The sequence below is a fragment of the Drosophila persimilis genome, unplaced genomic scaffold (genome assembly GCF_003286085.1).
Source record: "Drosophila persimilis strain 14011-0111.01,24,50 unplaced genomic scaffold, DperRS2 tig00000000-arrow-pilon, whole genome shotgun sequence".
In the NCBI taxonomy this organism is placed as follows: Eukaryota; Metazoa; Arthropoda; class Insecta; order Diptera; family Drosophilidae; genus Drosophila; species Drosophila persimilis.
In genome coordinates this window covers 13137313-13150400 of record NW_020825288.1, presented here as the reverse complement: position 1 = coordinate 13150400, position 13088 = coordinate 13137313, and the positions used below count along the sequence as shown (strand labels likewise).

General features: G+C 48.8%; 1 protein-coding gene across 2 annotated transcripts in view; it reads right to left on the bottom strand.

Annotated features, from left to right (window-relative positions):
* Positions 1-73: 73 nt before the first annotated feature.
* Positions 74-13088, bottom strand: part of LOC6587572 (dedicator of cytokinesis protein 3) — a 30837-nt gene continuing 17822 nt past the window's right edge. Inside the window, exons 4-13 of one of the 2 annotated variants that reach the window (XM_026984343.1) lie at positions 8061-8181; positions 7756-7993; positions 5937-7682; positions 5050-5873; positions 4877-4986; positions 4737-4754; positions 4412-4618; positions 4156-4330; positions 3671-3892; positions 74-3609 (exon numbers count right to left, since the gene is read on the bottom strand). In XM_026984343.1, coding sequence (XP_026840144.1) covers positions 1534-3609; positions 3671-3892; positions 4156-4330; positions 4412-4618; positions 4737-4754; positions 4877-4986; positions 5050-5873; positions 5937-7682; positions 7756-7993; positions 8061-8181 — 5737 coding nt within the window. In that variant the 3' untranslated portion in view covers positions 74-1533. The remainder of the gene's footprint in view (positions 3610-3670; positions 3893-4155; positions 4331-4411; positions 4619-4736; positions 4755-4876; positions 4987-5049; positions 5874-5936; positions 7683-7755; positions 7994-8060; positions 8182-13088) is intronic. The other variant, XM_026984344.1, reaches the window with a different exon arrangement.

The following is a 13088-nucleotide window of genomic DNA, read 5'->3' as shown; positions in this document are numbered from 1 at the left end:
GTTATTACATTTCCGCTAGATGGCGCTAGTTGACGTTTTTGAATCGTGGTAAGAAATCGAAGAAACACTTGAATACTTTTATAAATTAATGTTTATTAAATTCTTTAGTAAATTCTTACATTCGCGGCATGCCTTTTATAGACAATATGAACCTTTATCCCTCTTCTATACTCACTTCCCCAGTAACATGCAAGTTTCTGACTAGTTTTATTTTATAAATATGATTGGTTTAGATACGATTTTTACGCTTTTGATTTATGCGCGTTCTATAATTAGATGCGGATACACACTCATAGTATATGAAGACTTTATACATATATAGTATGTATATATAAAAAATTTACAAAAATGGAAAACTTATCCGAAGCTAGTAGCACTTTAAAATTCCTAATTGCTTGTTCGCATGTATCGTAGTGTGTAGTGTGCGGTAGTATATTTCTATATAAATATGTAATTCGTTAAAGTAAAAACTGCATTGCACATTTTGTCGGTCTTTTCTTGCTTTTGTCACTTCCTTAGCTTTCCTATATGTAATGTATATATGTATATTTCCGTTGCGTTGCTGATTTTTGATTAGCATTCAGTGTTTTGGTTTTAGTATTTGATTCGTTCGATATAAAACTTTGTTCATCTTTATTCTCTTATCATATTTATGCACACTCTGCGTAGTAGTAGTAACTTTAGAGACAATTCCTGTATAAATATTGCCGATACGATAAAAATAGTACAAATAATACTTAAACTAAACATGAAAACACATTGTTAAGCAACCTATTCCATTACAACATTCGTTTCAGTTGCGCTTTGGACTTGCAGCAAACATTTGGCACCAAAAAGAATTACAATAACTTAAAAGTATTTATGCTAAACACAATAAAATATAATAAATAAACGACGATACACACGATATAACTTAACGAAATTCAATCTCACTCTCTGTGGGTCCCCATTGACTCTCTCTTAGCGCTGTGCGTAGGAGAAGTCCGTCTGGGCCTGTGCATCCTGACTGCTCTGGGGCTGATGATGATGCTGGTGCAGATGGTGATGATGCTGGCAGCCCGAAGCCTGATCCACCTGATAGGCGAGGGTCTGCCGCTCTAGCGTGGAGAACCTCGAAGATAACATCATTTCCTGCTGATTCTGCACCACCGAGAAGCTCAGGCCACACGAGCAATGCTCGATGTGGGGCTGAGGCGTCGCCTGTCCTGGGGTGGCATGCACTAGAGCCTGCTCCGTGATGATTGTAGGTGGCGGCGATGGCGACGACAAACAGTCCTGACAGTAGTGTGCCGCTTCTGCTGGTGCAGGCGAATCGGGTAGGACTATGACTGCGGCTGCTGGATGTTGATGGAACTGGTTGAACGAAGGCGGCGGCGGTGGAGGCGGCGGCGGCGTCATCGAGTGGGTTGAGCTAGAGTCCGAGGTCTCGGTGGCCGTGTCAGTGGTGGTACTGGTTGAAGTTGATGTGGAAGAGGATGGCTTATGTGGCTGATGTGGCTGATCGGGTGGATGATGGCAGCGACATATTGTAACTCAAAAAGTGCCGCCATCGTGCTGGTGACTAGATGCCAATGAGGATGTCAATGCGGATGCCGGTGGGGCTGTGATTGTGCTGGCGCTTGTGCCTGTGCCTGTTGATGTAACGGCGGCCTCGACAGCAGACGGCAATGGTGCTGAGGCTAGGGCTGGAGCCACTGCCACTCCGTTGATCGGCTGGTGTTGCAATGAGCTATAGCCATCGCCCTCGTCATCGCCATTCTGCTGCAGCTGCTGCCCCAGCGTTTGATGATGATAATGATGATTGTTGATGGAATGATTCTGATTCTGACTGTGATTGAGTTGTGTGTAAGCTTGTGTGTTGGGATTGGATGAGTGTGCCAGTGCCAGTACCAGTGCCTCTTCGCTGGCCAGCACTCCATTGCTGGAGACCCCCAACGATTTAGGCGGAATGGGCGGCGGTGGCACCGGCATATCCTCAACGTCAAACGAACTCGTCGAGCTCTCCCGTTGTGTGATATTCATCGAGGGGACCGTGGCATGCATGTCCAGGCTTCCGTTGGAGCTGATGCGGCAGTGCTCGCGATGATGCACCGTACTGGCCGCCGAAATCGAAGACGAGTCCTCGCTGAGATTATTGAGATTCATGTTGTTCAGCTCCCGCGAGCTGGTCGTCGAGATGCCCGAGTCGCGGAAATCGTTTGGGACAAAGCAGACATTCAGATGTCCACCGCCGCCATCCTGGAAGTTGGGCGGCAACGAGTGCGGCTGCTGATCCGCCTCGGGATCGTCGAAGCTGATGTCTACCACGGCGTACTTCTGGCCATGTTGCTGCTGCTGGGATGAGTGACGACGGCCGACGCCATCGCCGCCTCCAAAATCGTTGAAAATCATGGGATTCGATGCTCGCTTGTCCGGCGTAATTCCGCGGGGCGGCAGCGGCGGAGCGTTTGGGGAGTTGACTGCCGGCTGCCGCTTGGGCGGCACCTCTGGACTGTCCATCATGGCTCCTCCTCCTCCGTTGACTACAAAGTTCTGGGATCGCGGCCGATTGGGCACTGGAGGTGCCGCAACACTCTCGTCCAGCGGTATGGTGAGGCTCTCCTTGCTCAGCGTCTGATACGAATTCAGGGGATCGACGGGCCGCACAGTGTCGCCTGGTCTCGTGTAGATCTCATCCAGTTCGTATACATAGTTGGCATTGGGATTGGCATTCTGGCTGGAGGAGGAGGAAGACGCTGCAGCCTGCGCCGTGCGCTGCTCCGTGGGTAGCGGCGGCAGCGGCGTGTTCACGATGCTGTCCGAATGCTGACGCTTGAGGCGACCCATGCCCGAAAGACTCTGCTTCAGCTGTGAGAATCTCTCCAGGAGGCGATTGTGCAGCGGCTGAACGCCGCTGGGAGCCAACTGTCCATGCAGCTCCAGGGCCTGCTCCAGAATTTGTATTTGTTCGAGTATCAGAGCCTTCAGGCGCTGCACATTCGCCTGCTGGCCGGCGCCCTGGGGCGACTTGAGGAACTGATCCGAGAAAAAGGCCTCCTGGTACTTGCTGATGCCGCCCATAACATTGGCATCGATGGTACCCTGCAGGCGCATCGAAAACGGATTGATATTCCGCTTGGGATCGCGTCTGTACTGGACAATCAGCTCGGACAGCTCCTTTCCCGCATTACTGATGATCTCACAGGCATATTCCACGGGCGTCAGCTCCAGCACCGACTTCTGCTTGACCTCGAACCAGCGCAAAATCCCCGGAAGCGGACTGGCTATATCCAGGATCGTGCGCTCTATCCACAGCGACTTGAACTCGTTGTCCTTGTCAATGGGTCCCTTGTACATGGGTCGGTCGTAGATGAATCTTGTCACATCATTCACCTCGTAGAAACGGGCTATTTTCTCCGGTACCGGCACCATGGCCGTCTTCAAGGCCTGAGCATCGCCCATGGGCCGGACATTACTGATCTGTATATACTGATCGGGTGCATTCAGAATGGCGCCATCGGGTGGACTATTGTTACCCAGAATCTGGGCACTGGGAAACTCCGTTTGCAGGCGCTGCGTAAAGGCACCGATACGCTCGTACTCGAGGCCGCGATACACAAACTGTTTGTTCTGTAAAAAGCACAAGCGAATGAGTGATAAATCTTCAAGAGATCTTGAATTAACGACTTACCCTCACAAACAGCGGCAGACCCATGCCATAGAAACCCACTCGAAAGTATTCCGGCTCGGGTCGAAGCTGCGTTAAGATATTCTGAAAGAACTTGGCCTCCTGAATGAGTATTTCGCTCAGTTTGTTGTAGTCAAAGCGGCGCGTTTCGTAGAGCTGCGCCAGCTCTTTGCACAGCGGAATGCCCTTCTCCCAGCATTTGCCCTTGTCGAAATATTTGAGGATCTGCAATGCATGAGAGTTGTTCTATAAACATATGTACATATATGGCATACAAGAGGTTCTTATATGCTGAATCATTAGGATTATTCTCAGTTTAGTTTTTAATCGATGTCTTTAATTTACTGTCCGTTATTCTTGTAGCTAAATAATGAGAGCCGACGTCGGTGTATAAACGAGAAATATCTGGACCCGAATTGCATCGTAGCTAATTTTTGACTTTGCGGGAAGGCTTTGAAATGCTATGCTATATGTTATGGTATATGTACCTCATGGTATAGTCGCTCTTTTCGCTGCCACTCCGGTTGGCCGCTATTGTCGAAGGGGGCAAAGCTCTGGGTCTCCCGATCCCAAGACAACATGGAAGCATACAACTTGAGGGTGAAGCCAGCCTCCGTGTAGTTCTCTGCCTGCAAGTGCAGGTTGTGCAGCTTGTAAATGTATCTGAAAGGACATTATGCAATAGTTAGCAAGAGTTTAGCTGGAAAAATTAGAAAATACTGGCATCGGTATCGGTATCCCCACCTCAGATACATCTCTTTGCGATTGATTTCGTTTTTGTAAAAGTTCAAGAGGTTCACAGTGCAGGTCATGCGCTTGTCGCGATTCTCCTCGCCCTGCATCACACTGCGATAGTCGAGCAGTCGCTCCAGGAGTCGTGTGACGGAGCCAATAAACGCAATGCCGGCATCCTTCCAGTTTGGATTCTCCACTTGGACTTTCTCCAGCAAGCTGGCAAGGGATTAAACAAGGGATTAGTTTTAGTTTTAGATTAGTTTTAGAATCGGAACATCTAGAGAATATCACAGAAAGAGATAGGCGTAAAGGGTGGTTTGCGGTTTAAACTTACACCAAGCTGAGATGTTCCCTTTTTTTGTCATGGATGGCGGATTGCAATGCGAGTGTGAAGTGAATTATATATATATTTACAGACATTTACATTGACATTTATGTATGTACATTCCAGGAGGAATCTGTGCCACAACTTACATGGTACTGAAGAGCTCCCTGTACTCGTCGTCGCCTTTGTTCTCGCTGATCAACAGATCCAATTTGTCGATGAGTTCGCTCTCCACCAGGCGGAAGGAGCCGCGCGCCGCCTGCTTGGGAACAGATGGTTAGAATCGTTCTTTGAATAGGGACTTACTCTATTCCTCCCTCACCTGTTCGCACTGCATCATGTCGTAAAAGACCGAAAGGGTTGCCTTTCTCAGTGCCGGCTCTGGCACTAGTGTGACCTCCAGAAAGGGCCCCACCATCGAGGGTATGAAGTGGAGCTTCTGTTCGCCCAACTGCGACCACATGCTCAGGATCTGGAAGCCCATTAGGACGCGCATATCCCCATGCGAGTGGAGGATCTTGAGCCTCTTGGGCTCTCGGTACTGCTCCAGCTGCAGCGACGGTTGCGTGAGGAAGGAGACCGCGAGACTGAAGTAGCTCCACCACAGCTGCGAATCGAAGGCCTGGGCACCGAGGAAGCGATAGACCAGAGGTTTGGCAAACTCCTCGAGCGACATGCGTAGCACATCGTTGGCGGCCAGCTTCATCACGAGCCAATCGTTGGGGAAGACGTGCCAGTCCTGGGTAAGCAGCTCCTCGTACACCAGCAGGGACTTGCTGAGGAACTCCTTGAGGTCGCGCGGGTCCTTGTGGTTGGGACTGAGCTCGTCCCAGTAGCGTTTGTAGTGCGTCTCATCGAGCAGCTGCAGCAGCCCCAGCAGGCAGGACACCAGCTGCGGCAGCACCGCATTGGAGCCCTCCATAATGATGCTGATGGTGCGTATCAGTATGCCGAGTATGTTCTTGCACAGCGAGTCCAGATCGTGCTGCAGTGTGTTGGTGACCTTCTCTCGCTGCTCGCGCTGCAGGTCGAACAGCTGGCTGAGAATCTCCGAGAGAATTTCGGCGCACAGGCGCAGCTCATCGCGACGACTGAGATGCATGCGCAGGTGCTTGCAGGCCACCGACAGCACCACAGTGCGGGAATCTAAACAATGATACAAATTTGATATTAAATATACTGCGATAGGTTCAGGTTTTCCAGGATTACCATCTTCGTGAAAAAGCTCGCCGGACACCAGATCCTTGACCGCATGCAGCTTGGCCTGAATCAAACGTATTGGAGCACCACGCGGTATCGCGTCCAGCATATTCCGCGCCAGCATGCCCAGCTCTGGGGCTGGCAGCGTGTCCTTCAGCTGTTCCAGGACCACGCCCGTCGAGTTAAGCAGCGCCTCTTGTGTGGGTATGATGACATCGTACGAGGGCACCGCCAGCATCCCATTGAGGGCCGTGAACAGCGAATGGAGGTCCCGGCGGAACGAGTCCTCGTACTGGCCGCCGGTGGCGCGCGCGAAAAGACGCCGTGATTGGATCAGCAGCTTGAAGATGTACTCCAACGAGCCGAAGCACTTCTGGAACGGGTCCGGATGCTCTGCCTTGGTCATAAAGACGGCCATGTGCTCCACGGACGTGATGAGGCCCTTGTAGACGAGAGCGGCCGCAAAGTGATTCTCGATGTACTCGTTCATCACGGGCCGAAAGTGCTGGAACTTGTTGCTCTGCAGCAGACTGAAGATGCTCACGAGGACGTGGAAAACCAGACCCGAGTGCTGGGTGCTGTTGCCCTCCTCGTTGGAGAACATGGCGAACAGGGCGTCGAGCACGTCCTGCAGGAACTTCACGAGCTCCTCGTCGTTCAGGCGCAGCACTCCCGTCAGCGAGTCCTGTATAGTGTCGGGATGCGCACGCCACTGAAGCAGCGAGAGCAGATCCGCGTTCTGTGTTAGCTTCGTGGAGCAGAGCAGCGAGCGCAGGACAAAGACTTCCTTGGAGCTGCGACTGAAGCATCCCCCGCAGTCCATCTTGGCCTGCGCGTCTCTGGGGCGGCACTGGAGTCGCAGGTAGTTGGAGGCCTGTAGCTTGGCGGGATCCTCGCACTTGTACACATACAACTCGTGCTGGCCATCGCCCAGGGTGGCGCCACCCGTCTCCATTAGCCGCGCAAAGCTGAAGGCAAACAGCTTCGGCTCCGTCTTGTCCCGCGTCGAGCAGTGCCTGAACTCGAACCGCACATGGGCGGTGGCAAACTTATCGATGGGCACACTCAGGCGCAGCATTTCGTTCCAACTGGGGGCATTCTGATGGTACAGAATCATCGAGCGGTACTGCGGCTGGGCGTCCATCCCCGAGGCACCCCACAGGCAGTCGGTGAGCACATTGCCCGCCACATCCAGCACCACAACCGTCACGAGGATGTTCTTGCCCGTGTTCTTGCCGCCGCGCTCGAATTCCCCACGCTCCAACGAGAGGAACAGATCGTTGCGCACATCGCCCGGCATAATGACATCGGGGAATCCCATCTTCCGTGTGATAGTAGAGCCCTGGAAGAGCAGCGGCTGCTCCTGGCGCGCCTGCCCCAGTCCGCCGTGCAACAGCTTCAAGGACACCACAATGCCCTGGGTACTCTGATTGCCCGTCTGGATGGGGGAGTACTTGCCACTGGACTTCTTGATCATCAGCTCTGGCAGCAGATGGAAGTCCTTCTCCTCGCTCTGGTACAGCTTGAAGTTGTACTCCCGCTCCTCGGAGGCGGGGGAGGCCTGCTCCAGACTGCTGTCAAAGTGCGCAATGTCCGCCAGGGAGAGGACGCCCACGCCAAAGGGTCGACGATAGGTGGGCCCAGTGCCGTGGCTGCCACTCTTCTCGATCTTCTTGATGGAGTCCGACTGAATGATCTTTCCCACCCGCATCACAACGGCCACCAAATGGAGATCCTCATTGAGATCGGCGGCACCTTCAAAGCGAGAGAGACAGATCATTAGGGGTCATTCCTCTCTCTCTTTCCCCTCTTCCCCGTTTCCTCTTACCCAAATCCGTAAAGACCGTGCAATTGCTGTGCAACTTTTCGATGTAATTGGAGAAACCATCTCTGGAGATCTTGACCAGAAATCGTTCGGACAGCGGCCGCATGCGGCTACCGTCGTAGAGGAAGAAGTAGACCTCCGCATCATCGCCGCCGATGCGATGGCCAAAGTCTCGCATGCAAAAGTACAAATGATGGGTGAGTATCTTCCGTGGGGTCTTTCGCCTCAAGGTGCCGCGACTCTGCAAAGGATTAGATGAGTGAGTGGTCACACAGGGGCTTATCAATCAATCAAGAGAGACTCCTCACCGACGAGGCCTTGGCATTGTCCGCACTGCTCACGTGGACATTGTACAGCTTGACGATCCCAATGCCATGCGGATCCACGGCCAGGGGACCCTCGCGCGGCACCAGATCCAGTCCCAGTTTCCTGCAAATATCACAAAAGTATTTCTTGGTTGAGTTATGTCTGTGGAGGGGCGCGAGGCAGCTAAAACAACTTTTACACTTTGTCACGTTCCGAACAGGAAAGTTTCCCCCTCTCTGAGGCAGGGAATATCTCTATAAATTAATGGGGGAAAACCATTTGGAGCTTTTCGTAATTAATTGTCGCTTGACTGCTGGAGTGGAGTCGTGCGGAGCGCCAAGAATTAAATACAAATTTGGTCAGTCATCATGAACGATGATCATTAATCACAGATCACACGTGGGCCGTATATTCCCATAAATAGAACGAAACGAAGATGAAGCAAGATAGGGCAAGATAGGGTAGAAGATGAACCATGGAGAAGTTTATTTATAAGAAAATTGGAAGCTCCTTGGACGACGGCTGCTTGAATCGGAAGAAACTCCTTAATAATGGAAGGATTGCAGTCAAAAGATGGATGGAAAAGACAGCTATTCGCTGAAAAGAAATGTTTATCCTATAACAGATCACCGTTGAGTAGTCTAATCTCTATCCTTTCTTCGATCCACGCTACCGATACGGTAACACAAGTCGCGCGTCATGCAGCAGCACACCTCGGTAACAAGCTTCGCTCTTGATGTTCAAAGTTTCACTTTTAATTTAGAAACTTTTCAATCTATCGCTTGGAAAGGTCCACAAGCTGTCTTGGCTCCCAACTATTCCCATATTCCATTTTTCATCGAGAAACTTCAGCAGTTCCTGCAGATCCCCCTCGTCGCTTAAGTTCAAAAATGTTTCAAGCACTACTTTTTGTGTCTTTACTGTGCCAAAAAAAACATTGAACAGCAAAATACATGTCGTGTGTCTGACGAGGCACATTGAAGATTGACTCGAGACGAGGCTTAGTCCCACGACGGAAAAAACAAAATAAACGTCGGGCGCTTAAGGAGGAACTTTGATCGATTTGGGTCTCGGGTTTATTTCTGTTTTTCGTATTGATGATAGCTCCCAAGCAATGCTTTGTTGCTTCATAGGACATACGTGTGCTTTCTTCCGAAAGGTTTCAATCTATGCCCTAGAAACATTACCTCTCAATGGTAGAGCCCCCCCACAAAGGCGCACGATCGTGATATCAATTTCCACATATCCCCACATATCATATATGGAAACAGAGATCGATTCCGTCCAACGCCTTGACTAATTCGAAGCCTACTCATGCATACGATACGGCAGAATGGTGACCCCCAAAGAATCGCTGAAGAATCGACGTCGAACCTGTCATGACAGCCAGTCTAGAATGGAATCAACTTTCCCAAGAAACAAACTTGTTGTCGAATCAATATCAATTCAGTTCCAGTTCTATCGACAGAGATCGCATCTAAGTGGTGGATACGATCGCTCATTAAGGTGTTCACACTACGAGTATGACGAGTGTGTATGTATTTTCTATGACCCAGTACGTGGGCTATGCCACGGCCTGCTGTTTCTGTTTGGGCTGTTCTTAGCGGCTACCGAGTGAAATTTACATGATGATCATGATCTTGTGGATCATGGATTCTCATCGCTTTGGCCCGCATGACGCATAAATTTCGGCTGCTTACAGCCATATTTTCTGGCCGTGTGGCACACAGAGAACGAAAGAGAGAGAGAGAGAGAGGCACAGACACACGGCTAATGGGTTCACGGCATTCCGGTGGCGCATGCGAGAAAGAGGCACCAGAGACCAGGGGCAAACGGAGCCGCAGTTAGGAGCCAGGTCTACAGGCACAGCAGCCGAAACGAACCCAGCAATCCAACGTCATCAGCAATATGTTGTTGGCAGCAACGTCGCGACGTCGTTGACGATGTTGCTACCTCGGCTACGCTGTGGCTTCTACCTGGCTTACGCAGAGAGCGAGAGGGCCAAGAAAGACAGGCAGAGCGAGAGAGAGAGAGAGAGGCAAAGGCAGAGCCAGAGCCAGAGCGTAGAGTGCAAGGGAGATGGCAGGCGTATTTTACAAGCCTCTGGAATCGTCAGAAACCAGAGCCAGAGACCAGAGCCGCCAGAACAAGCCAACGAAGAAGCCGTTTTGTTGTTAACGAGGCCTAAACGGCTTCGCTCTGGCTTCGCTCAGGTGAAATAATGGGAGAGCAGCTGAGAGCGAGAGCGAGAGAGCTCAAGTCTCCATTTTGGAACCGGAACCAGTTCAGAGCGAGAGAGAGATCGTTTCGAGGTATTTTTCTCTTCTCTCTTGAGGTTTCTTGTGAGTTTCTGTGTGTGCGTTTGAGCCACCTCTGTTACGCCTTTTGGGGCTCTGGAGCTGTGGAATTGACGTGACCAAAAAAAAAAAAAAAAACAGGCAACACTCGGACCTGAAAATGTATCTCATGGATACAAATATGAGTGGAGAGCGTGCGAGAACGGTAGCCATTGTGGTAATGAACACTTTAAGTCGTTTTTAATTAAGAGCCCCCCGAAAGCCGAAAGCTCAACAGGTGAAAGGTAACCCGCCAGAAAGACAGCAAAATACAGATTTATGGATTAGGATTTGGCAATTAGTTAAATCCCCATCGAAGAGTGTCGAAAATCTATGACGAAACACGGTTCTGGGCACTAAAGATACAGATATCACGCACCACAAGATGGAGGAGAAATACTGCGAGAGAAAGAGAGAGAGAGAGACACCAAGACTCGCGACTCGCACGACTCGCACGACTCGGAACCCAAGGAGACAAGGAGACGATACAGAAAAATTTAATTATTTACACTTCGATAAGCAGAGCTGTCAACCACAAACAAAAAGCAGATGAAGAAACACGTTCGTTCGAGCTGTATCTATGGGTCGCGCAGCTGAGATACAGATACACCTCTCGCCTCGTATCACAATCACACATGCCATATATTTCGTATTTAATGTCTTTATAAAAGGTGCAGCACAAAGATACATTTCTGGCAGGCAGGCAGGCAGCAAAACCCCGCAGGGGCATGCCACAGGGCCACAAGAGAGAAGAAGCAACAGCACTAACAGACAATAAACAAACAGTGCAGGGTGCAGGGTGCAGGGTGCAGGGTGCAGGGTGTAGGGTACAGGGTGCAGGGTGCACGGTGCCAGGCGGTGAGGAGCTTAGGACATGGAAACAGCAGCACCATTGCCGTACCACCAGCAGCCATTTCTCGAAATGCCATTTCATTATTGCAAAAAGCCCGAAGAAGAAGCTGCCGCAGCTGAGTCATCGTGCAACCAGCAACTTGCTGCCAAAAGGAGTCGCAGCCCGAGTCGGAGCTGTGGCTGTGGCTGAAGCTGTAGCTGTAGCTGAAGTGGGGGTCTTCTTGTGGCGGAATGCCTGGCAACAAGTTTCGGGCGACGGCGTTGCTTGTCTAGCTCTCAGCATGCAAATGGATCTTCGTTGTGGAGAGGGCAGCGCCCAGACCCTCTCTCCCTGCCTATGTGTGGTGTGTGCACGAGTGGTAGGATCTGCAGGCGGCGTCTGTTTGTATGGCTCCACAGATCAGCGACATATTTAACCCTGGAATACAAAGACGACGGACGGAGCGAGGGAGCTCCTTGCAGATCCACTTGGCTCTGGCGGACACTTCAGAGCGGCGTCTGTTGGGACTGTCCAAGTGGAGATAAATTAAATGAACAGCAAACCTAAGTTCTTTTTCGATTTAATTGGAATATGGCATTTATAATGAGTCTGGAAGAAGGGGTTTCAAAATACGGATAGTGCGAAGGATTGTTTCTATAAGAATTGAAGGCAGTCGACACTTGTATGGAAATTAAAATCTTTCGACTCCCATTTTATATTTCATTGATTGATCCCTTAAATCTCTTCAAAATGTTTCAAGATATTTGAGAATAAAGAATCCTTTATAGGTTTTGGTAAAATAAATCTTTAACTTTCGCATTTAGTTTTCATTATAATATTGTAATAATATTTGTATTATATAACAAAGTTGTTGATCTTCTTCGCCCGATATTTCAATCGAAGCATAAGTGGACAACATATAAATAGCTGACTGCCAAATAATTTCTGAAATTTCTTGATAAATCGCAGTCCCTCGAGGTTATTTTTTTTTTTGCATAAGTTATACAGTGGTTGGGCGAGGCGAAGGCGTAGGTTGCTTGCCCCCTAGTGTATAAAGTGTATACATATATGTATATAATATAGGACTACATATACCTCACTTATAGGGAGATATATAATAATTATACATAGTATGTACCTAAACACAATAAAAACTAAAGAATATCTTAACAATTGTTTCTACAATGTTAAGATGTTCTTATGATTACACTACTCAACAAAATTGAACCCAACCGACTTTTTTTATGGATTTGGGGCTTTAAAATTGTTTCATAATTTTTTTTATTTTCAAAGATTAGTTTATTAAAAAAAATCAATCTGGTATTTTTTCTACTGGGTTTTTCTTAGGTAGGTATTATGTATTAAAATTTTCAATTCTGAAAAGCTGATAAATGCAGCTATAAATCCTACCCAAACACTCTGTAGCTGTACGCTTCAGCTGGAAAATATTAAGCTTTCAAATGCCAAATTGAGAATTTTATGTGGTATTTTTTGCTAAAATTTTAACTTTTTAAGCCCGGAAAAAATCGAAATAAATGCATTCGTTACGTTTTTGTGTGTTTTTTTGTTTGTTTTTGTATAGGTACATTAATTGGGCGTCGTTGAAGGTTTCGTTTGTATGGATAAACTGTAGATAAACGAATAAGATGCAGCTGTTTGACCGAACCTCTGAATTAGATAAGCCCTCACAAGTACTCACTAAAATCCACTAATCCTCACTAATCCCATTTCACCACTTTGCTCGTTTCTTTAGACAAGTTCTTACAGATTTAGACCTGGGTGGTCTTAGGTGTTTAGAATTCATAAATAAAATATTATTCTTTGCATAAACTATAAATATAAACACAAAATATAATGTAAAC